Source organism: Mesocricetus auratus, unplaced genomic scaffold (assembly GCF_017639785.1).
Source record: "Mesocricetus auratus isolate SY011 unplaced genomic scaffold, BCM_Maur_2.0 Super-Scaffold_100676, whole genome shotgun sequence".
NCBI lineage: Eukaryota > Metazoa > Chordata > Mammalia > Rodentia > Cricetidae > Mesocricetus > Mesocricetus auratus.
The window spans coordinates 13,021,346-13,040,868 of NW_024429266.1; the positions used below are offsets into that span (position 1 = coordinate 13,021,346).

At 49.7% G+C, this 19,523-nt stretch overlaps 1 protein-coding gene across 3 annotated transcripts in view; it reads right to left on the reverse strand.

Moving 5' to 3' along the window:
* Tmem63a (transmembrane protein 63A) overlaps positions 1 to 19,523 on the reverse strand; it is a 32,366-nt gene that overhangs the window by 5,858 nt on the left and 6,985 nt on the right. For all 3 annotated transcript variants that reach the window (XM_040739118.1, XM_040739117.1, XM_040739119.1), the window contains exons 3-18: positions 18,810 to 18,889; positions 16,716 to 16,779; positions 15,746 to 15,783; positions 14,865 to 15,007; positions 13,889 to 13,940; positions 13,451 to 13,559; positions 11,593 to 11,663; positions 9,537 to 9,617; positions 9,218 to 9,341; positions 9,008 to 9,141; positions 7,336 to 7,473; positions 5,455 to 5,608; positions 3,396 to 3,502; positions 3,164 to 3,250; positions 2,690 to 2,752; positions 159 to 321 (exon numbers count right to left, since the gene is read on the reverse strand). In XM_040739118.1, coding sequence (XP_040595052.1) covers positions 159 to 321; positions 2,690 to 2,752; positions 3,164 to 3,250; positions 3,396 to 3,502; positions 5,455 to 5,608; positions 7,336 to 7,473; positions 9,008 to 9,141; positions 9,218 to 9,341; positions 9,537 to 9,617; positions 11,593 to 11,663; positions 13,451 to 13,559; positions 13,889 to 13,940; positions 14,865 to 15,007; positions 15,746 to 15,783; positions 16,716 to 16,779; positions 18,810 to 18,889 — 1,608 coding nt within the window. The remainder of the gene's footprint in view (positions 1 to 158; positions 322 to 2,689; positions 2,753 to 3,163; positions 3,251 to 3,395; positions 3,503 to 5,454; positions 5,609 to 7,335; positions 7,474 to 9,007; positions 9,142 to 9,217; positions 9,342 to 9,536; positions 9,618 to 11,592; positions 11,664 to 13,450; positions 13,560 to 13,888; positions 13,941 to 14,864; positions 15,008 to 15,745; positions 15,784 to 16,715; positions 16,780 to 18,809; positions 18,890 to 19,523) is intronic.

A 19,523-nucleotide genomic window follows, 5' to 3' on the forward strand; every position in this document is an offset into this window, starting at 1 on the left:
CCCATGATTCAGATTGGAGGCTAGAGAAAGGCTTGCCACAAGCTGAAGAGGTTCCAGACAGAGGTGACCCTGGGCCCAGACAGTTCTTGTCACTTATTCCAGAGCGCTGAGAGGCCCACGGGCGGGCGGCGAACCCTGGGGAGGACGGGAGGCAGTACCTGCTTAACATTCCTGCGGTCAGCGGCTGTCTTGGCCATGATCATGCGGAAGGTGTAGAGGATGAGGCCGGGCAGCCGCAGCAGCTCCATGCCGCTGCCAATGAAGGCTGAGGCGATGACATAGTTCACAAAGAAGGCGCCCTGGTCTGGCAGGAAGACACACCTAGGAGGTCCAACAGGCCTGTGAGATGGGACCCCAGAGCTTCCTCCTAGCTGGAAGAATGGGGCTCTGGGAGGGTTTTCCCTGCACTCCCCATTCGGCACACATTTGTGGGTGTCAGTTACTATGCTGAGCTAAGAGTAAAATCGAGCCTAATGCTGGTAAGCCCTCCATGGAGACAGCAGAGGCAGGGGGATCATGATTCTAGGCCCTTCTAGCTACAGAGCAAGACCTCTTCTCAAATTTAAAATAAAATAAAGAAACAAACACACACAAAAAAAATCCCAGCACTTGGGAGGCAGAGGCAGGCAGATCTCTGTGAGTTCAAGGCCAGCCTGGTCTACAGAGCGAGTTTCAGGTTCCAGGACAGCCAAGGCTACAGAGAAAACCTGTCTCGTCTCAAAAAACAAAACCCCAAGCCCTGGACTCGGCCGACTTGCATTTACACACTCTCTGGGGACCCAAACAAACAAAGGCATATACAATAAGGCAGGCGGCGAGGGGCTGTCCAGCTGGGTGGGAATGTCAATGAGTTTAGAAGGCTGATCAAAAAGGCAGGTCACCAAGAGGTCATAGATAACCACATGGATGGAGCTGTGGACCTGGCATTGCCAAGGAACAGGATGAGGGGAGATGGCCTGGAAAGCAGTGGGCCAGGGGGCGGGGCAGATTGTGAGGCTGAAAAGCCCCTACAGCGTGGAGGACAGTGTGACAGCTCTGAGGTGCACTGCATGAGGGCTGGTGGGTGGGGGTCAGGGTTAGGGTCTGATTCCACGCCTCCTTGGAGATGGACTGGGGATCTGCTGATGGACTGGATACGGTGTAAGAGGAAGGAGAGGAAGGAAGACAGCGGGGTGAGCTCCAGGCCTTTTCGGGACCAGCTTGAGCGTTGAGGAAATGGTGGCATAGCAGGTCTGGGTTAGGGCGGGTGAAGTGCACAGCGTACAGCCTCCATCTGAGGCTGAGACAGCGGTCAGAAGGCTCAATAGCCACAGTGTGCAAACTGTGGAATTTACGCTGTTCTTTAACGTCTTGGTGCCGGATGAAGCCCAGCGAGGCGCTTCTAGACCCCTGGTGCACGTATTTTAACTCAGTAGTCAGACAGCAAGGAAGCCGTGAGCTCAGATGAGGGGGTTAGGAGAGAGCCCTCAGGCAGCCCACACCTAGCTCTGCAGGAAGTCTCAAGGAGGGTGCAGAGGAGAGGCTGTGGGACGGGAGGCCATGGGCAGGGTCCAGAGTCAAATGAGAACACTGTCTCCAGGAAGAGCCCTGGCCAAAAATATGTCAGGTGAGGAGCACAGGTCACAGGGAATAGGAACTGCGAGCTGGCCATTGGATTTGACAGGTGAGGTGCACAGGTCACAGGGAATAGGAACTGCGAGCTGGTCATTGGATTTGACAGCCAGAAGCCCCTGGTCACCATGGCAAGAGCTAGTTGGGTAGGCATTTGCCTATCTGTAGCTACCTGCTCCTGAGTCACCAGGCAACTCAGCAAGAAACAAATGTCCCATCCTTTCAGGCCAGCCTCCCCCACAGCCATTCCCAATCACTCTGGAGACTACTGAAAACCTGAGTGTCGTGAAATAGGCTGAATAACTAGCCAGGCAACCTTGGGTGAGTAACTCAATAGCTCTGACCCCCATTGTCTGTAAAATGGAGACAGGAATAGCATCAACCTCACAGCTTGCTCTCTCTCTCTCTCTCTCTCTCTCTCTCTCTCTCTCTCTCTCTCTCTGAAACTGGAGCCCACCCACTGACTGGAGATGATCAATAAGCTACTGGAATCCTCCTGTCTCTGTACCTGGACTACAAGTGTGTGTCATCACACATGGCAAGTACTTTACACACGGAACTGTCACCTCATGGCTTATTGTGAATTGACTAAGAAAAGGACTCAAACATTTAGCATAGAGCCATTTTAAATAACAGCTATCATGATTAGGGGAGTGTATCACAGGCTTGCAGTACTAACAAGGACACACCCATCCCTAAACTGAACTCCATTCTCTTGGCAAAACGATCCAAGGCTACACAGTCACTATGTTTAATTAGGAGCCTGGCTGGGGCATCACGAAAACCCAGAAGTCCCTTCTCCCAGTGGCTCTGCGGTCTGTAAGTCTCAGACAAGGAACATGACCGCCACTGATTGAATCCTGGCCCACATGACAACAGCATTTCTGCAAGCATACACACAGTAGGTCAGCTCCCACAGCACATTCCAGGACTGCAGGAGGGTTGGTGTGATTGCAAGGCCTGTTATGTCCAGGGAGGATGCCTGTCCTGAAGCCTGACACCCCCTGCAGCACCCTCATCACACACACACAAAGCTCTCTAGCTGTGTGGTGTGGATGGCGGCTGAGCCGATACTTACTCTAGCCTGATGGAGCCATCTGAGGAAGTTTTGTCGAAGAGCCACCGGAAGAAGAAGTCCAGGCTGAAAGACAGATGAAGTCCACGAGTTCCTTATTCACTTGGATTTGGGGGTGGGGGGTTGTTTGTTTGTTTGTTTCAATACTGGAGATGAAACCCAGGGTCTGCCCTCAGGTCTTCTTCCTCAAGCTTCATATGGTCATGACACACTTTCGTTTCCTTCCTCTCTAAAAACAGCCCCAATCTTGAGACAGTTGTCCCCTGCGGTGCCCCTTACATGTGACGGTCACACGTTCTTTAACAGGCACTTCCTTCCACAAGACAAACACAGCTAGGACTGGACCTTCCCTACAGGGGAAGTCCTCTTCAGGTTTTGTTGACAAGCTCTTTGTTTTCAAGGACTATCATAGGCCCAGAATAGATGGCAAGAACTGGACCCCGCTTCTGACTGGGGCTGGACAGGAAACGGATGTACCTCGTCAGGCCGAGGGAGGGCAGGATCAGTACCATGAAGATCAAGAATATGTAGACCTTTGACACCATGATCTGGTTTTCTCCCGACCTGCAGGGACAGAGAGACATGTAAGATCCAGTGATGTGCCTGCTGCCCTGGGTGGAGTAAGAGGCATCACCCCTCCACCCCCACACACACCCCGCACCCCACACCCTGCACCCCTCCACCCCCGCACAGACTCAGCTCTGCTCACCTCGTCCAGTGAGACTCCAGCAACGTGGAGTAGTAGACCACAGATGGCAGCAGGGCCGAGAAGGACCAGAGCAGGAGGGTGGGGAAAAACTGGCTGATGACAGGGTTCTGAAACACAAGGGCCACCACACAGGGTCAAGATGGGGTTGGAGGCCCCTGGGGACCTGGTGGCTCAACGTGCTTCTAGCCATCATCCAGTCCTCAAACGCTGGCAAATGAACAGGAACCGCACTTCTTGATTACACAGACCTTTCCACCCAAGAAAGGAGGGACCGGTGCAATGAGACCTCTCTCTCGGATGGGCCGGATGACACCGGCTTCTCTGAGGGCCGCTGCTTGGAGGCCGGGCTCCACCCCAACTGACCTGCCAGGCAGCTCCCACTGTCCAGCCGAAGCTGCCACAGCCCCGTGGGGTCTCACCCTAATCCTGTTCAGACTGGTTGTGCTGGCTACTGTCATTACAGAAGTTATTTCACTGATTAAAGGAACATAAAAACAGGAAGAAATTCTCTTTGAAAACTAAGCTGGGGCTATCTAGAGGCATGACTCAGTATAGAGTGCTTACCTGGTATGTGTGAATTCCCAGGACCTCAAAAGTAGGTGGGTAAAAATTTAAAAGCTTAAGTTGAACACTTTTAAAAGACTTATTAAGGTTAGTTTCTGAAAACATGTTGTTGAATTACATAAGAGTAAATTAGGGACTGGAGAGACGGCTCAGTGGTTAAGAGCACTGGCTATTCTTCCAGAGGACATGGGTTAAATTCCCGGCACTCGTATGGAGGCTCACAACCATCTGTAACACTCTCTTCCGGCTTCCTCAAGCACTAGGCATACATGTTGTTTCAATGTTTGCTGTACGTTATTTATTCACTTATTTGGGGTTCTTGGGACAGGATGTGCCCGCTCTCTGTTATACCTCTGTGCTACATCCACAGTTTAAATTCTTACTTAGAGAACCCCAAACTAGGGTCAGAACTGATGAAGTAATAACGTACAAGACAGACAAAGGGGAACTCTGACCAGCGAAAACAGCCTCAGAGAAACAGGCCTTGTCCCTGCATCAAAAGACTGGCAAGAGAATGAGGTCTGCCTGCTGTCAGTCTAAAGGAAACTGTGCCATGTATACGTAGGTGTTTTTTAATGTCTTTCGAGTCAGATAAGTGTTCCTTCCACCTATCACAGGCGTAACATGACAAGTGACCGATTCCAGCTAATCAGCAAAAAAATTCAGACTCAGAAATCACCAGCCAGTGATGGCAAAGCCAGGACAGGGTGCCAGGGCTGCCTGATGTGGTGCTGGGAACAGAACCCGTGTCCCCTAGAAAGGCATTAAGTGCTCTTAACCATGGGATGTGTCTCTGGACCTGGCTGGCCTGTTTTTGAAACAGGGTATCACTCTGTAGATTATATCAATCCTCCTGCCTCTGCCTCCCGAGTGCTAGGATTACAGGTGTGAGCCATCATGCCAAGCTGTATATTCTGCTTTTATTATAAGCTTACCAAAATAACTATGCAATTTTTCATAAACGCTTCACATTTTCTTAAGACTAAATAGACTTTGTTCAACTGAAATGACTTGAGCATCTTCCTCTTGAGCACTAGACTAATTCTGTTAAGTGAACATAATTGCTTGCATGACCATAAAGGCTCTATAACATCACCACGCCTGCTTCGAGCTTAAAATGGCAAACGTGGGCTCAGAAGGACCCACTGGATAAGGCTACTTGCTGTGCAAGCATGAGGATCTGAGTTCAATTCCCCAGAAGTCCATGTGAAAAGCCAGGTTTGCACATACCTGTGCCCACAGCACTGTAAGTAGTGGAGACAGGAAGATCGCTGGGGCTTCTAGCTGCCAGATTCGTACCAGGTTATTGAGAGATTGTCTCAGAGTAATATAACAGGACAACCAATATCCTTCCCTGGCTTCCGTGTGCGCACACGCATGCACACGCACAGGATAAACATGGCCTGAGTGACATGGCTCCCTGCTTCAAACCTTCAGGCTCCATGTCCGTCCTCACGCCCCCCAGCCTCTTCCTGCAGGCAGGCTGACCACTCACATTGAGCGCATGGATGGGTTTGGTGACATTAAACTTGTCCATGGTAGAAATAATGATGGAGGGTGTGGTCAGGAAAAACAGCACCACAAACAGAATGAAGTTGACGCCCAGCCACTGGAGCCACCAGCGGACACCCTGGATGGAGAGGTTCTTCCTGCAGAGGGCGACACCAGCCGAGACGCTGAATTAACTCCCAGGCACAGGCCGTCTACAACACCTGCGGTGCCCACGGCTGAGACACATCAGGTCAGCTTTAAGGTTAGACTAGGACTCTGGCTACTCTGGACCTCAAGAGCAAAAGCGGGTTCTCTGCCCTGGCATTCCGTCACAAGGAGGCTGAATTTCAGGTCCCAGAGCTCAGGAGGAAAGCAGCTGTCGGTAATGATGGGACCTACCAGTGATGTCACAGACACCCAACACTGTCCAGGCAAAACTAACAGTACACACTTTGCAGGGGGGGCGTGGGCTGAGGAGCAAGGAGGCAAGCAGGGAGCACAGGCACCCCCAGACCTGACTCCTCACCCCACAAAAACAGCCTCAGTTCTGGGGTGCTCTGTGAGCTCAGAAACAATGGCTATGTGCATCCAAGATTTACTCCACCCAAGCAACTGAGAAGGCCCTGCCTAGCAGGCGGCATGCTAGGGTGCCTCCAGCCTCGGTGTGGGCCCTAAATTTCACATGAGGTCTGCAGATATGGCTCAGTTCAGCGATACGGCCTCCACTCCACCTGTGCCGTGTGACGTGGCAGGCACACACCCACGTGGCTACTAGCACTTGGAGCGTGGGTGGCCTCGGCTGAGAGGTACTAGAAGTATAAAATATGTGGCGGATTCCAAAGACTGAGTATGAATGGGAGAAACAAAAGTCTTCATTCTAGAACCGTATATTGCATGGTAATATACATTTAGAGTTCACTGGAAGAGGTTTAAATTAAAATTAATTTCAATCACTTCTTTCTCTAACATGGCTAACAGACAGTTTTTATGAGGCACATAGCTTACATGATATTTCTTCTGGACAGCTTTTGAATGCTAAAGACTGATCACGGGGGAAGTATAGACTCCTCTGCCACACCTAATCAAACACATCACAGCACCAGGCCCAGAGCCTGGACTCCAAGTGACCTGGAGTAGCTGGCCATTTAATGTGAGCCACAGACACTAGAAGATGGCTCAATGGTTAAGAGCGCTGCCCGCTCCAGGGGCTGCAGGTTCGATTCCCAGCGCCAACACTGAGGCTCACACCATCTATACCTCTCCTGGCCCTTATGGGCACCAGGAGCAGGCATGGTACACACACATACATGCAGACAAAATACCCATGTACATAAAATTAAAATAATAAAACCAATGGAAATAGAGTAGTATCTGGCAATAGTAGGTGTTTAAATATTTGTTAAAGAGCTGGGCATACTGGTGCATACCTTTAATATCAGAGGCAGGCAGATCTCTGTGAGTTCAAGGCCAGTCTGGTCTATGTAGTGAGTTAAAGGACAGCTGGAGGCCCATCTCAAAACAACCAAAAAATAATAAAATAATAAATAAGATTTCTGGATTATTCAAGACAGGGTTTCTCTGTGTAACAGTCCTGACTGTCCTGGAACTCGCTCTGTAGACCACGCTGGCCTCAAATTCAGGAATATCCACCTGCCTCTGCCTCCTGAGAGCTGGGATTAAAGGCATGAGCCACCATCACCACCTGACAATAAATAAATATTCGTTTAAGAAAAAAAAAAAGCCAGACCATATCTATGCTCCAGGTAACCAGGCACACACACACACACACACACACACACACAATTCCCCCATCCCTCCACCCCCCAACCCCTGCAGAAAGCCAGGTCTTTCTCCCATCCCCCCCCCCCCCAGTCTGGGAACTTACCAGCAGATGTCCTCAGGGTACGAGGCGAAGCTGACAGTCCACTTGGAGACACAGAGCTCTCTGCTATAGGAGGACGGCTGGGGCTCACCTTTGCACCAGAGGCCCTGGCACTTGCAGGCGTTGAAGTCTTTCAGGATGCTGTCAAGAAATGCAGACGCTATTACAGTGCGGCTCACCTCTATCCCCCATGCATCCACAGTAGAGAGAGCACAGGATGCCCGCCCCATTGTTACTACCATATTATAGTTAGTGGAAAGGCCCAGGAATGGTGTGCTGCACACCTGCAACCCCAGCACTGGAGAGGCTGAGGCAGGTCGACCACAAGCAGATGTGGTGGACTGAATAAAAATGGCCCCCATAGGTACACAGGGAGTGGCACTATTAGGAGGTGTGGCCTTGTTGGCGTGGGTGTGGCTTTGTTGGAGGAAGTACATCACTAGGGGGGTTAGCTTTCAGGCCTCAAAACTCAAGCCAGGCCTACTGCGGCTGTCTCTTCCTGCTGCCTGTGGACCCAGATGAAGAGCTCTCAGCTCCTTCTCCAGGGCCATGTCCACCCGCATGCTTCCCACCATGATGACAATGGACTGAACTCTGAATCTGTAAGCCAGCCCCAGTTAAATGTTTTCCTTTATACGAGTTTCTGTGGTCATGGTGTCTCTTCACAGCAATAGAAGCCCTAACTAAGACAGTAGACAAGGCCAGCCCAGGCCACACAGTGAGCTCCGAGTCAACCTGAACTACTTAAGACCCTGTCTCAAACAACCAAAAAGAAATGCCATGCCTGCCGCATGGCAGGTTTTGGTTCATCCTTGTCATGACTCTGCAAGCCGCAGGTTACTCTATCTTTTTACAGACAAGGAAACCGAGGCCCAGCACATTAGGTTTCAGCGTTCCCAGATATCGGCCCACTTCCATGTTGTTTGCACTGTCCTACTGTAACAGCCTCCAAGGGTCACCCTCTATGTCTCCTTGTGACCCTGGAGCATAAAAGTGACTCTGTGCCAGCCAAATGGCTCCACTTCCCAGCCCTCACTTTGTCCCCAGGCCGGGAATAGCATCAGTCACATTATGTACTGCTCATTCTTGAAGTTTCCCCCCAGGACTCATGGCCCACTGTTAACATCTCAGACTTCTCTGTTTTGGCAATCCACAGAATCTCACTGGTACCTCAGGGTACCTCTCCTCTTCCTACAGTCTGAGGCCAGAACTCTTGGTAGCGCCCATCCCCAGAGCCACCATGCCTGAAGCACAGAAAACACAAGAGGCTTGGCATCCTCTCTGCACCCTACGCACACTCAGTCATCTAAGGTGAGGTGACCCCAAGGTCCTAGGCCTGGGAGTGCTTCCTAAGCTTGCAGCTCCAGGATCCTGTAGCTAAGGACACCCAGAGTGCTCCACAGCGTCCCCACAGCCGCCCACCTGTCCACAGACAGAGCAGGGCCCTGGGTCCTGAGTTTCAATCCACCTGGCAGACAGCAGGATGGACTGGAGCAGGTGTGAGCACTCAACCCTGGGTCTGGGCCACATCATCCGGCAGGGGTCGGCAAGGACCCAGCCCTCCCCGCTGTCACTCAAACATAGACTGGAATTCCCCCAAGAGGGGCGGGCAGTGTGTGTGTCTCTACAATAGACAAAAATGAGCAGGTGGGATCAGGGGTTCAGCCATACTCACAAAGTAGCCATGGACTTCTCACGGAAGGTGACAAAGGCCATGCCTAGGGGCTGGTCCTGGACCCGGCACTCCTCAGCTGTAATCCTCTCCAGCAGACTGTCATTCATTTGGGTGTAATAAGAGACAGCATCTTCCTGCCAGAAGACACAGCCCCTGGGTGATGCGACCCTGTGCAGGCGTCAGGGTGCCCGTGCCCGTCCCCTGCCTCACCGGCTCACAGCCCCGCACTTGGCAGCAGCAGAACTGGCCACAAGTCTTGGGGTTGATGAGGGTCAGTCTGCCCGTCTTCGCCTGCAGGTTTGTATAATAGGCGAGGCTCTTCTCCACCTTCCTCCTGTAAGGTAGGAGGGAGGCACAAACTGGGACTTACCGCCCCAGGCCATGCCACAGCCAACAATTAGTCACCAGCAGGGTTAGGAGTTTAGCGCTGAGATCCAGAAAGAGGCAGCTGAAGGATCCCAGCAAGGAAGCAAGTGGGCATCGGGAGCAAGACCTGGGAAAGCTGAACTCACGCATCCACCTCCCTTACCTCTCCCTGCACAGGTCCATCAGCTTAGCCACGCTGTAGCACAGCTGGACATCCATCACCTCACACGTGGGATACGCATCCCTGTAGCCAGCAAGCAGAGGGAAAAGAAAGCCATTGGAAGAGAACATCCACGTAGAAATGGCCACCCCTACCCACCCCTGCATTGGAATCACACTGCCTTTGTTTGCTGATTGTCCTTTTTTCCAGAGAAAGGAACAATGTGAAGTTTAATACAAAGAGGTAGGTGGGTGTGTGTGTGTGTGCGTGTGTGTGAGTGTGAGAGTATGAGTGTGTGTGTGTGTGTGTGTGTGTGTGTGTGTGTGTGTATCAATGGGGATTAAACCTATGGCCATGTGAATGTTAAACATATATTGTATCATTTTTTACATCTCTAGTCCCAGAGGCATTTTTCTCCAATTTTTAAGGCAATGAAAGTAACTGCAGTAAACTGAAAAATGTGCACCTACTTAGTTTCTCATGGGGAATTATGAACCAACAGGACTGAGGTAAGGTTCAGTGGTAGAGAGCTTAGCACACACGAGGCCCTGGGTTCCACCCCCAGCACCATCCCTCCCCAGCCACTCAACGGAAGATATTGATTATCTGTTCTAGGGATGCATCTACCTAGACTATCTTTGAAATCCTAATGCCCCCCCAACCTTTCTGAAGGCAATAGACCTCTAGAGAGCCTAAGAACAGCAAAAAAAAAAAAAAAAAAAAACCTCAGGCTGGAAAATGTCTGCACGCATAACGCATATTGTCAGTCAAAAAAACTCCTACATCACCAAGGGTAAAGGCTTCTTAAGCTTAGGGTCACACAGTGAGTGAATTTTTGAGCCAGAAGCTAAGTCCAGGCAGTCTAGTTCCAAGGTCAGCCAACAGCAACCACAAAATGGCCCTGCGCCATATACCAAACAATGTCCACATGGCTCCCGAGGACTCCGGGGCCCATATCGGGCACCACCAGCTGCTATTCTGGGTGCCGGGAGCAGAGCCTGCTTAAGTTGACGTTTTCTCCAGTGTGTGAGAGAGCAAGCCGACGGAGGAGCCAAGCAAGGTGTTGGTCAACAAGGGCTCTGAGGAGCTCAGCGGCAGAGGCTCTGCTAACAAGATTTCAGAACCACAAAAAGATGCCAAGAAGGCTTAGAGGAAGGTTTCCTGGTGAAAGTGGCCCTGGCGGAAGCAAGCCCACAAGTCCGCTGCGACAACCTTGCCCAGGAAGGCATCCTAAAACAGGGAAAGTCTGTGTCACACGGTGCTTGCCTGGCAATGAGGTCACTTGTTTTTCTAATTAAGTGTGTGCATGAAGTGGACTCACTGTTTCCAAACACTGCCTGGCAGGCAGCGTAGAGGAGTATTTTTCAAGGGACAGAAAACCATCCTTGGGTCAAGTGAATACGCACCTATATTCACATATAAATATACACACATATGCAAATACCTCCAAAAGTAGCTGTAGATACTGAAGGAGATGTGTCCACGGTTTTAAACACCCTTCCACGCTTCTGTTGTTCACCTAGTGCTTTTGTCCCAAACTGCCCAGGGTCAATCTGTAGCCAGCTCCTGGTATTTGCCAGCAGTCAATGACGGCAGCTCTGACAAGGATGAAGAGGGAGCCTTGGGGCTGCCCTTTCTGCTAGAAATTGAACCTGAGCCTTTTCCTGTGTTGTGACTGTACGCAGTGCCGGCTCTGCTTGAAGGAGCTGTCCCAGAACCCTTGACAGCCAGAGGCTCTCCCAACAGACAGCTAACATCCCTGGGCCTGGGAGACCAGCTCTGTGTGACAGCTTGGCTCTCAGCCTCCAGCGTGGACACTCTCTGTATCTGCACTTCAGCCTGCACTCAGGATCCGCAGGCTTAACCACAACAGCTACAGAGGACACACCACCCCAGCGCCAACACACCTAGAAGCCACTTGATACCCGTGGCAGGGATGGATTAACCCTGTATTTTCAGACAGAGGACACAGGTGTCCACCCATGGCACAGGCCTCACCTCAGAGGCTCCACCCGACAACCCCGTTCGCCCTGAGTGGCTGACGGGGTCTTTCTCTTACCGGAAATGGCTCTCCACAGCCTCCTTTCTGGCTTCTCTGGGGAGTCCTGTGATGAACAGCGTCTGTCTCACCTGCCAGGGAACATATCAGGAAGAGAGTCTCAGAGACAGGTCACAGGGTGATGGGGGCGGGGCAGGTGCCATCTCCTTCACGTCTCAAGAAAGAGAACCATGGTAGATAAGAGGGTCAAGTGTTCTCATTCTTGGCCTTGAAGAGGCCCAGGGATGTTATTTATGTTGTATCGTTTTCCAAAACAACTCATGCTCCCCTTCTGCAGGGCATGGAACTGAGAAAGCCCAGAGAGTGACAGTGGCTCAAAGGAGTCACACAATCAAGCAAAGAAGTAGAAACCAAGTCACAGTGGGACACTGTCCTTAGCACCAACTGTTCTGGCTTGGGGGAGGGTGCTGGTCATTTTGTTTTGTTTTGTTTTGTTTTTGGTAATTTGACACAATCTGGAGTCACCTGGGAAAAAGGAACCTTAATTGAGGAATCACCTGTGGTGATATATTGTTTATGATTTATTAAAGCTTGCCAGAGGATTCGGAAAGCAAAGTCAGCCACAAGCCATAGAAGCCAGGCACACAACCTTAATCCCTGCAGCCAGAAACTGGGAGCTAGTAGAACACACCTTTAATCCTAGGACTCAGGATTAAGAGATAGACAGATCTCTATGAGTTCAAGGCCACCCAGATCTACACAAGAGTGAGTCAGTCTAAAAGAGAATTATAGCTCACACCTTTAATCCTAACATTCAGGAAATATATAAGACAGAAGCAAGGTCTCAGAGAGATTTGTTCTCCAGCCACGCTGAGGAGAGGCAGCAGTTTGAGACGCGGTGAAGAGCTGGTGTGCGGGTCAGCCCTTTCAGCCTGAGCTTGAGACAAGAGCTAGTGGCCAGCTGCTTTGCTTCCCTGATATCCAGGTTGAACCCCAATATCAGTCCTGGGTCCTTTATTAATTTGTGTTACAATCACACAAATCAGATTGGTCTGTGACCACATCTGTGCGAGACTGTCATGAGAGATGATGGGTAACAGAGGGTCCAGCCTACCATGGGTGGCACTATCCCTAAGCAAGTGGTCCTGAACTGTCTTAGAAGACTAGACCTGGGAGTGAGCCAGTAAGCAGTATTCTTCCAGAGTTCCTGTTTCAGTTCCTGCCAAGACTTCCCTTGATGACAGACTGTGTTCTGGAAGTATAAACTTGAATAAACTTTTCCCTTCAACTCAGTTGCTTGGCATTTACCATGGTAACAAAGGAAACTAAAACGGAAAGGGTGTTTTATTTTTGTCTGGTCATGCTAGGTTACCAAACCCAGCGTCTGGCACATACCGGGCAAACATTCTACCACAGGTTCACACTCAGTCCTCAACGCACTTCTTTACTTCATAGCAGTAGCTATAAGCCCTGACCCCGCAGACCAAATAACAACTGGCAAAGCGAAGGAGAATGTCCAAAGAACAGCTTACCAGTAAATTAAACAATAACAATCGTAAATTGAGAGTGTCGATGCATGCCTCTATTCCTAACATTTGGGAGGTGGAGGCAGGATGATGGTAAGTCTTTGGCTGCATAGCTAGCTCAAAGTCAGTCTGACCTACACAAGACCCTGTCTTTAAAAACATAGTGGTAGATGGTAGTGGTGGTGGCTGTGGCGGCGGTGACAACAGGATGGTGGCGGTGACAACAGGATGGTGGCGGCAGTGGCAGTGGAGGGCATAAACACAGAAACCAGGTCCCCAGACCGCCCTCAAGTGCACTACTGACATGGCCCTGTGCAGACCGTGGGGGCTGCCCCCTCCATCTCTCACTTGAGACCCTCCCAGAACATGTCCCAGGCCCCAGCCTTACTCACCAGGCTCTCTTCTTTGTATCTGATGGACCGTGTGTGGTGCCACATAAAGGCCACAGTGAGGAGGAGGTAGATGACGGAGAAGACGGTGTGCAGCCAAAGGAGGTCATTGCTAAGGAAGATATCACCTGCTGTCAGGGGTGGGCATCTCAACACAAGGGATGAGTTACAGGGCTGGGGTGGGATAACCCTCAATGGGAGCTTTGCCAAGGCCAATAGCTTTGCCTCCAGCAGAGGCCATATGGTCAATGGCCCTCATCAGCAAGTGAACACTTTGGAGAGATCCCAATTCTTACACTGGGCTCTACGACTCCTACAAAACTGAAGCTTCCCAGGACATGTTCGTACCACAGCCCAGCAACACAGCAGCTTTGGTGTGTTTCCAGCCTGCTCTAGTCTCCCAAATCAGCCTCCTTTGTGGTCCGCAAGCTCCATACTCACTTGGTCTGCAGGTTTGCTATTGTTGTCCTCCCAAAGCTGTAAGGGTCTTTATCTGCAGAGAAACAGACGCTTGGTTCCAGGGCCACAATGAGAACCTGGGAAGTGACCTAACTGACCTTGATTTAGAGTTCTATAGCCCAGGGATGCCTAGACATGGCTTGTCTTCCTTGACAATTGTTGACAACTGTTGGTGATGACAATTTGTCGACCTATTTAAAGCTCCATCAACCAGGACCTCTGCTACAGCTTACCATGCCAGCAAAGTCATAATGAAAGTTCATTTTGCACTGAGGTTTGTTTTAAAGATACTTTGATTATAACTAGAAGCACCCTTGGTTGCTACCAACTCAAGGCTCTCATGGTTGAGAACCATCAGATGTCACAAGTGGATCTGGGCTGGGATTTTGGAAGCAATAGAGTGTAATTCCACAATGACTTTGACTGTCTATCACAGACATCATCTGGGTTCATGAATAGTGGCCTCCAGGCTTGAGTAAGGGTAGGAAATTGAAAGATACAGTCTGAAGCTGGGAGTGATGGCTATACTTATAATCCCAACACTCAGGAAGGTAAGGAAAGACTAGCCTGGACTACATTGTAGGAGCTTGTCTGCAAAAACAAGCAAAAACACACCTGCTGAAACCTCCCAATTCTATAGCACTTGTGGTTGGTTGGTTGGTTGGCTGGCTGGCTGGCTGGATGGATGGATGGATGGATGGATGGATAGATGGATGTATGGTTGCCTGATTGGTTGTTTGGTTAGTTGTTGTTTTTTTTCCATGCTTGGATTTAAGGGGCCTTAGTTCCCAGCCCAGATTTGGATGGATCTGCTCTACATCTTTATCTGGATGATAATTTTCTCAAAGTCTGTCTCACGTCCCCCAGCTCTACTCTACAGAATCCCTTCCCTATGACCACTGCTCTCCCCCTACCCCGCTCCATTCCAACCCAGACAATGGCCAAGAAAGGGTCTCACCCAGCAAGTCTCCTGAGAGGTTGACAGGCAAGATGACACACAGGGACAAGAAGCTGACCACCACCAGCAGGAAGATGATGTGTCTCTGGAAGGACAGGTAGTGGATGGCGTCCTCGCCACACCACTCCAGGATCTGGTCGTCACTGGCCAAGACACACACGTAGACACATTCTTAACAGGTAGCAGTAGAAGACCAGTGTTTTAGCCCACATGTTTTACTTTGACGTGTGGATACAAAGGCACAGAAAAACTGTATAGCAGGTTTTAGGACCACATGATTTGTAAAGGCAATGTTATTGGCATGAGTTCCGAGAAAAGGCCATCTTAGAACTGATGAAAGACTATAAAAAGCTATGGAGGAGGCCAGGCCAATTCCAATGAACTAATATGTGCAAGACCCTGTTTGATGGAAGTTGTGCCCAAGGTCAGGTGGAGAAGCCTGCATGTGTGTCTGTGAGGTTACCGTATCTCCTGGAACTGGAGTCACAGACAGCTGTGAGCAGTTGTGTGCATGCTGGGAATCCAACCTGGGTCCTCTGGAAGAGCAGCTACTGATCTTAACCCCTGAGCCATCTCTCCAGCATGAAATATTTTTAAATAAAGTTTGCCACTAGCTTCAAGAACCTTTGAAATCCAACTGCAGTTTGGGGATCCCTGAGTGCCAGTAGGGCTATGTACCTGAAAGACCTCCTTCTTCCCTGTGTCCTGACTACAGGGACTTCAGGCCACTTTTGTTCTAACCCCTATACACTGTTTGGGTCCTGAGCTGGAAAAGTATGGGAGACACCATCACAGGATCAAACATCTCAGCTACTTCCCTCTGAATGAACAAACACCCACACAAAACCACATGCCCCAGCAGACACCCCTATCTTACTCACTGCAGGCGGAAGATGGCAGTCAGCCAAGGGCAGCATCCCTGGAGACAGAGAGCAGGCGTTAGCATCCAATACCCATGTCTTTGGGAAGCAGATACAATCACATCGGTGAGATTAAATAACCATCCCACGTCTTGCTGTGTAAAACAGGATTTTCTTTCTCACATTCGGTGAGTTACTCCCTTATGCTCTCATTCTTTGCACGGCACAACCCCATGGAGGGAAGGGATTTAAAAAAAAAAAGACACAACCTTGCTAAAAACCTCTCAAGTTTTGTCAAGCAGTGGCATTATGTAAGCTCCAGGGTCAAATCGAAACCATTAAATTGTTTCCAAATGGCAAGAAGACTAGGCAAAAAAAAAAACAAAAAAAAAAAAAACAGGAACAAGTCTTGAGAATTGGAAAGTACCCTAGAGCCGGCCCTGGAGAGGAAAAGAGTGTGTGTCAGTTCTGTGATCTCTTGTGTTTCACTGCTCCATAAAAACCAGGAGGCTAGCAGCTGGGAACACAAATATTTGTTCATCACTCATTCAACAATGACTAAGTACCTACCAGATACCTAGTGGTGGGGCACAAGGCTGTGTGAGGTAGGGTTCCTGTCCACATTTGGCTCAAAATCTAGCAGACGAGTCAATAATTAACTGTTACACAAGAACCGTAAGTGTGAGAGAGGAGGGACTCATGCGCCACAGTCAAGTTGCTGGCAAAGTTCTGGGGATCCACAGCCCTTCCCGCCTGCAGTTCATGGAGCCTTGCAGTGAGGGATCACTTAAACTCTGTCTCCTTCCAGGTTCTCCAAGTCCTCGTGTTTCTGTTCGGTGGGAGGGAGCTTTCTCTAGAGCTGACCACTCACAGATCACAGTGCTGCTGTTAGTCACTGAACTGGAGTACAACTGTCCTCCATCAATCATTACTGCCAGGCTGTGCCCGCTGCCCTTCGGGCCACAAAAACAACCATCCCTTGGATACCAACCAGTTCATTTTCAAAGTCTTGTTGCCCTGAGGAAGAAGATGATGACCTCTGGAATCTGGCTTCACTGGAGACATGAAAGAAAAAGAAAAGATAAATAATTATAAAATTCAAAAAGGAAATATGCATTTCCAGTATTTTGCTTCCTAATCTTAGGGTTCAGGATCAAAGCTATTGACTCTTAAAAGTTGCAACAACTATAAACTGCTCCAAAAAAAAAAAAAAGATGGAAGCAATGCCCACAAACCCACATGGTATAAAACTGTGTTGTACAGGTTGAACAGCACAGGGCCAGGGTGCCTCAAGGAACTACCCCTGCGTGTACACCCTGCAATCTCAGCACTGGATATCCTTTTTCCTCTGTATGCACCAAGCACGTATGCATGCAAAACACCCATACACATAGGATAAAAATTGTAAAAACCAAAATTCACGTGTGTATGCATGTACATTACATTTCTGCATTTTATCTAATCCAAGATACCAGTGGTGGACAGGTACATAATTCTTTTAATGAATCATTAAGAAAGAAATAATGGTGCCCATTAAGCTATAACTGATAATCTCATGTTGGGCATAGTAGGGGACACCTGCAATTATCCCAGTACTCACTTGAAGGCTGAGGCAGGAGGATCCCAAGTTCAAAGAAGGCCAACCTTTGAAGTCAGGACATAGGAAACATTTTCTCAAAAAAAAAAAAAAGAGGCATCCCAATTCTAAAGTCAAAGGTAAGAAATGCTCAAGTGTATGCATCTCAGAGTGGATGAACTAGTGTGTTAAATACGGTGACCTGCAAGTGTATACCTGTGTCTGTGTGTGTGTGTGTGTGCACATGCGTGCGCACACACTAAGGTGCAGATACATGTGGTGACCAGGGGCCAACACTTGGCATCTCCCTTAATCTCCCTTCATCTTATGTTTTGAGAGCATCTCTTGATGAACCTGGAGCTCAGCGCTTTGGCCAAGGTGTATACTATGTTACACTGAATTGTCTGAGCTCACTGAAGAGCTGGCCCTGGAAGTGGGATTGCTCACCCCATCCCTCGAGGCATTTCAAACCCAAACATATTTGTCTCAAAGTGTCCTCCAAGACCCCTTGTCCGGGAATGAGATGCCCCGCCCCGGTTCTGTGACACGGAGGGAAGAAAACAGCACTCAGGGAAAGGACGCATCCTTAGGGTTGGGAAGCAAACCATTCCCACACAAGTTACTTCTCACAGCCTCTCCGGAGTGCTGAGGTAAGGACCTTCATGCTCAGGCCCAAGCTGAGTGAGTTGCTGAAGGGATCTTCTGGGGGAAAGGAAGCACCTCTCTAAATGTCCCTTCCTCCCCCACCCACCTCTGCAACATTTCAGAAGCTGAAGCAATGGCCATGGGACCATGGGCCACCCGGATAGACCTGAGAATGGAGGGTCTCCCATTCACTTCACGCTGTCTCATCTGACACACGTTCCAGAGGTTCATAGCAACCAGCCCCAACAGGAAAGTCTAGTTCTAGGATTCATCTTCCCCTTTAATAAGATGCACACAGCTGTCCCCACCCAGGGCAGAGCAGGAAAGGCCTGAGTTCTGGCCAGAGAGCCTGTGTTTTGTTTGTCCAACTTGAGCCCTGACCAGGAAGGAGGGCGGGCTGCTTCCCCACACCTGCCTTTCTTCATGACCACTAAGGCTGCCCCAGAGCAAGGTGATTAACCTCAAATAGGATATTCTCAGGGAGCTGTGTCTGAGGTAAGAAAGAAAATGCTACCTGCCTCCCCTGGTGACAGAAACCCTCAAGGCAATGGTGATCCTGGACAGCCTGAAATCAGAGCCCCAGGAGAGAGGCTCTCCAGCACTGGTTTCCTTGAGCACAGTTCTAAGCAGGAAGACCTCAAAGGGGCCTTTGTGACCAGCAGAAAGGAAGATAAGGCTTCTGGCTCCCGCCCATCCCACCACACATACATAAACATAATACACATATGCATACACACATATAAGTAAACATGCATCTACATACACACATGTATGCACAGTGCACACATATCTACACATATCACTCACATTCAGAGGGTGCATAGACACGGTCACATGCTCGATTAACTGTTTTGTTTTGTTTACCTGCCTGCTTCTGATACCAGTGCTATGCGGCCATAATCCCAGAATCTTCTCCTTATGATGGAAAATACAAGGACTAAAAACTAAAAGGAGAAAAAAAAAACAAGTCAAAGAACATTGGCCATGCTCTGGAGGTCAAAGGAACCCATCCAACCCAGAAAACACACAGCTTAGCCGCCTGACACCTTCCTCCTTGGACAACCTTCATCACCTGTGCCACGTCACCAAAGTTGTCACACTGCCACAGGCTTGAGTAGAGTCTTCCTGCTCAAGTACATCAGCCATTGCAGCCCCAAAGTCAGAAGGTGAGGTGTGACCTCACCAGATTGGAAAAACCGCTCTCCAATTTACTTCACACCCAAACCTTGTTCTTAGAGACAAGCCCTAACTAGATTGCCCAGACTTGCCTCTAACTCCTGAGTTCAAGTGATCCTCCAGGCTCAGCCAGCGGCAGCTGGAACTACAGGTATGCACCTGGTTTGATTTTTCTTAATTATATTTTCATTTATTTTGATTCAGATTCTTTGCATTTGTTTCTTCTAAAGGCAAGCTTGCAGACTCCACACAGCAAGTGCATCCAGTGAAACCCGTCATGCCCTACCACTCTCGGCTGGCCCAGCCCCAGAACTGGGACAGCCCTCTGTGACACCAGCAGTCCTGGAGAGTGAGGACCCTCCCTGCTTATTAGCTCCAGATATCCGAGATGCTCACCTGCCC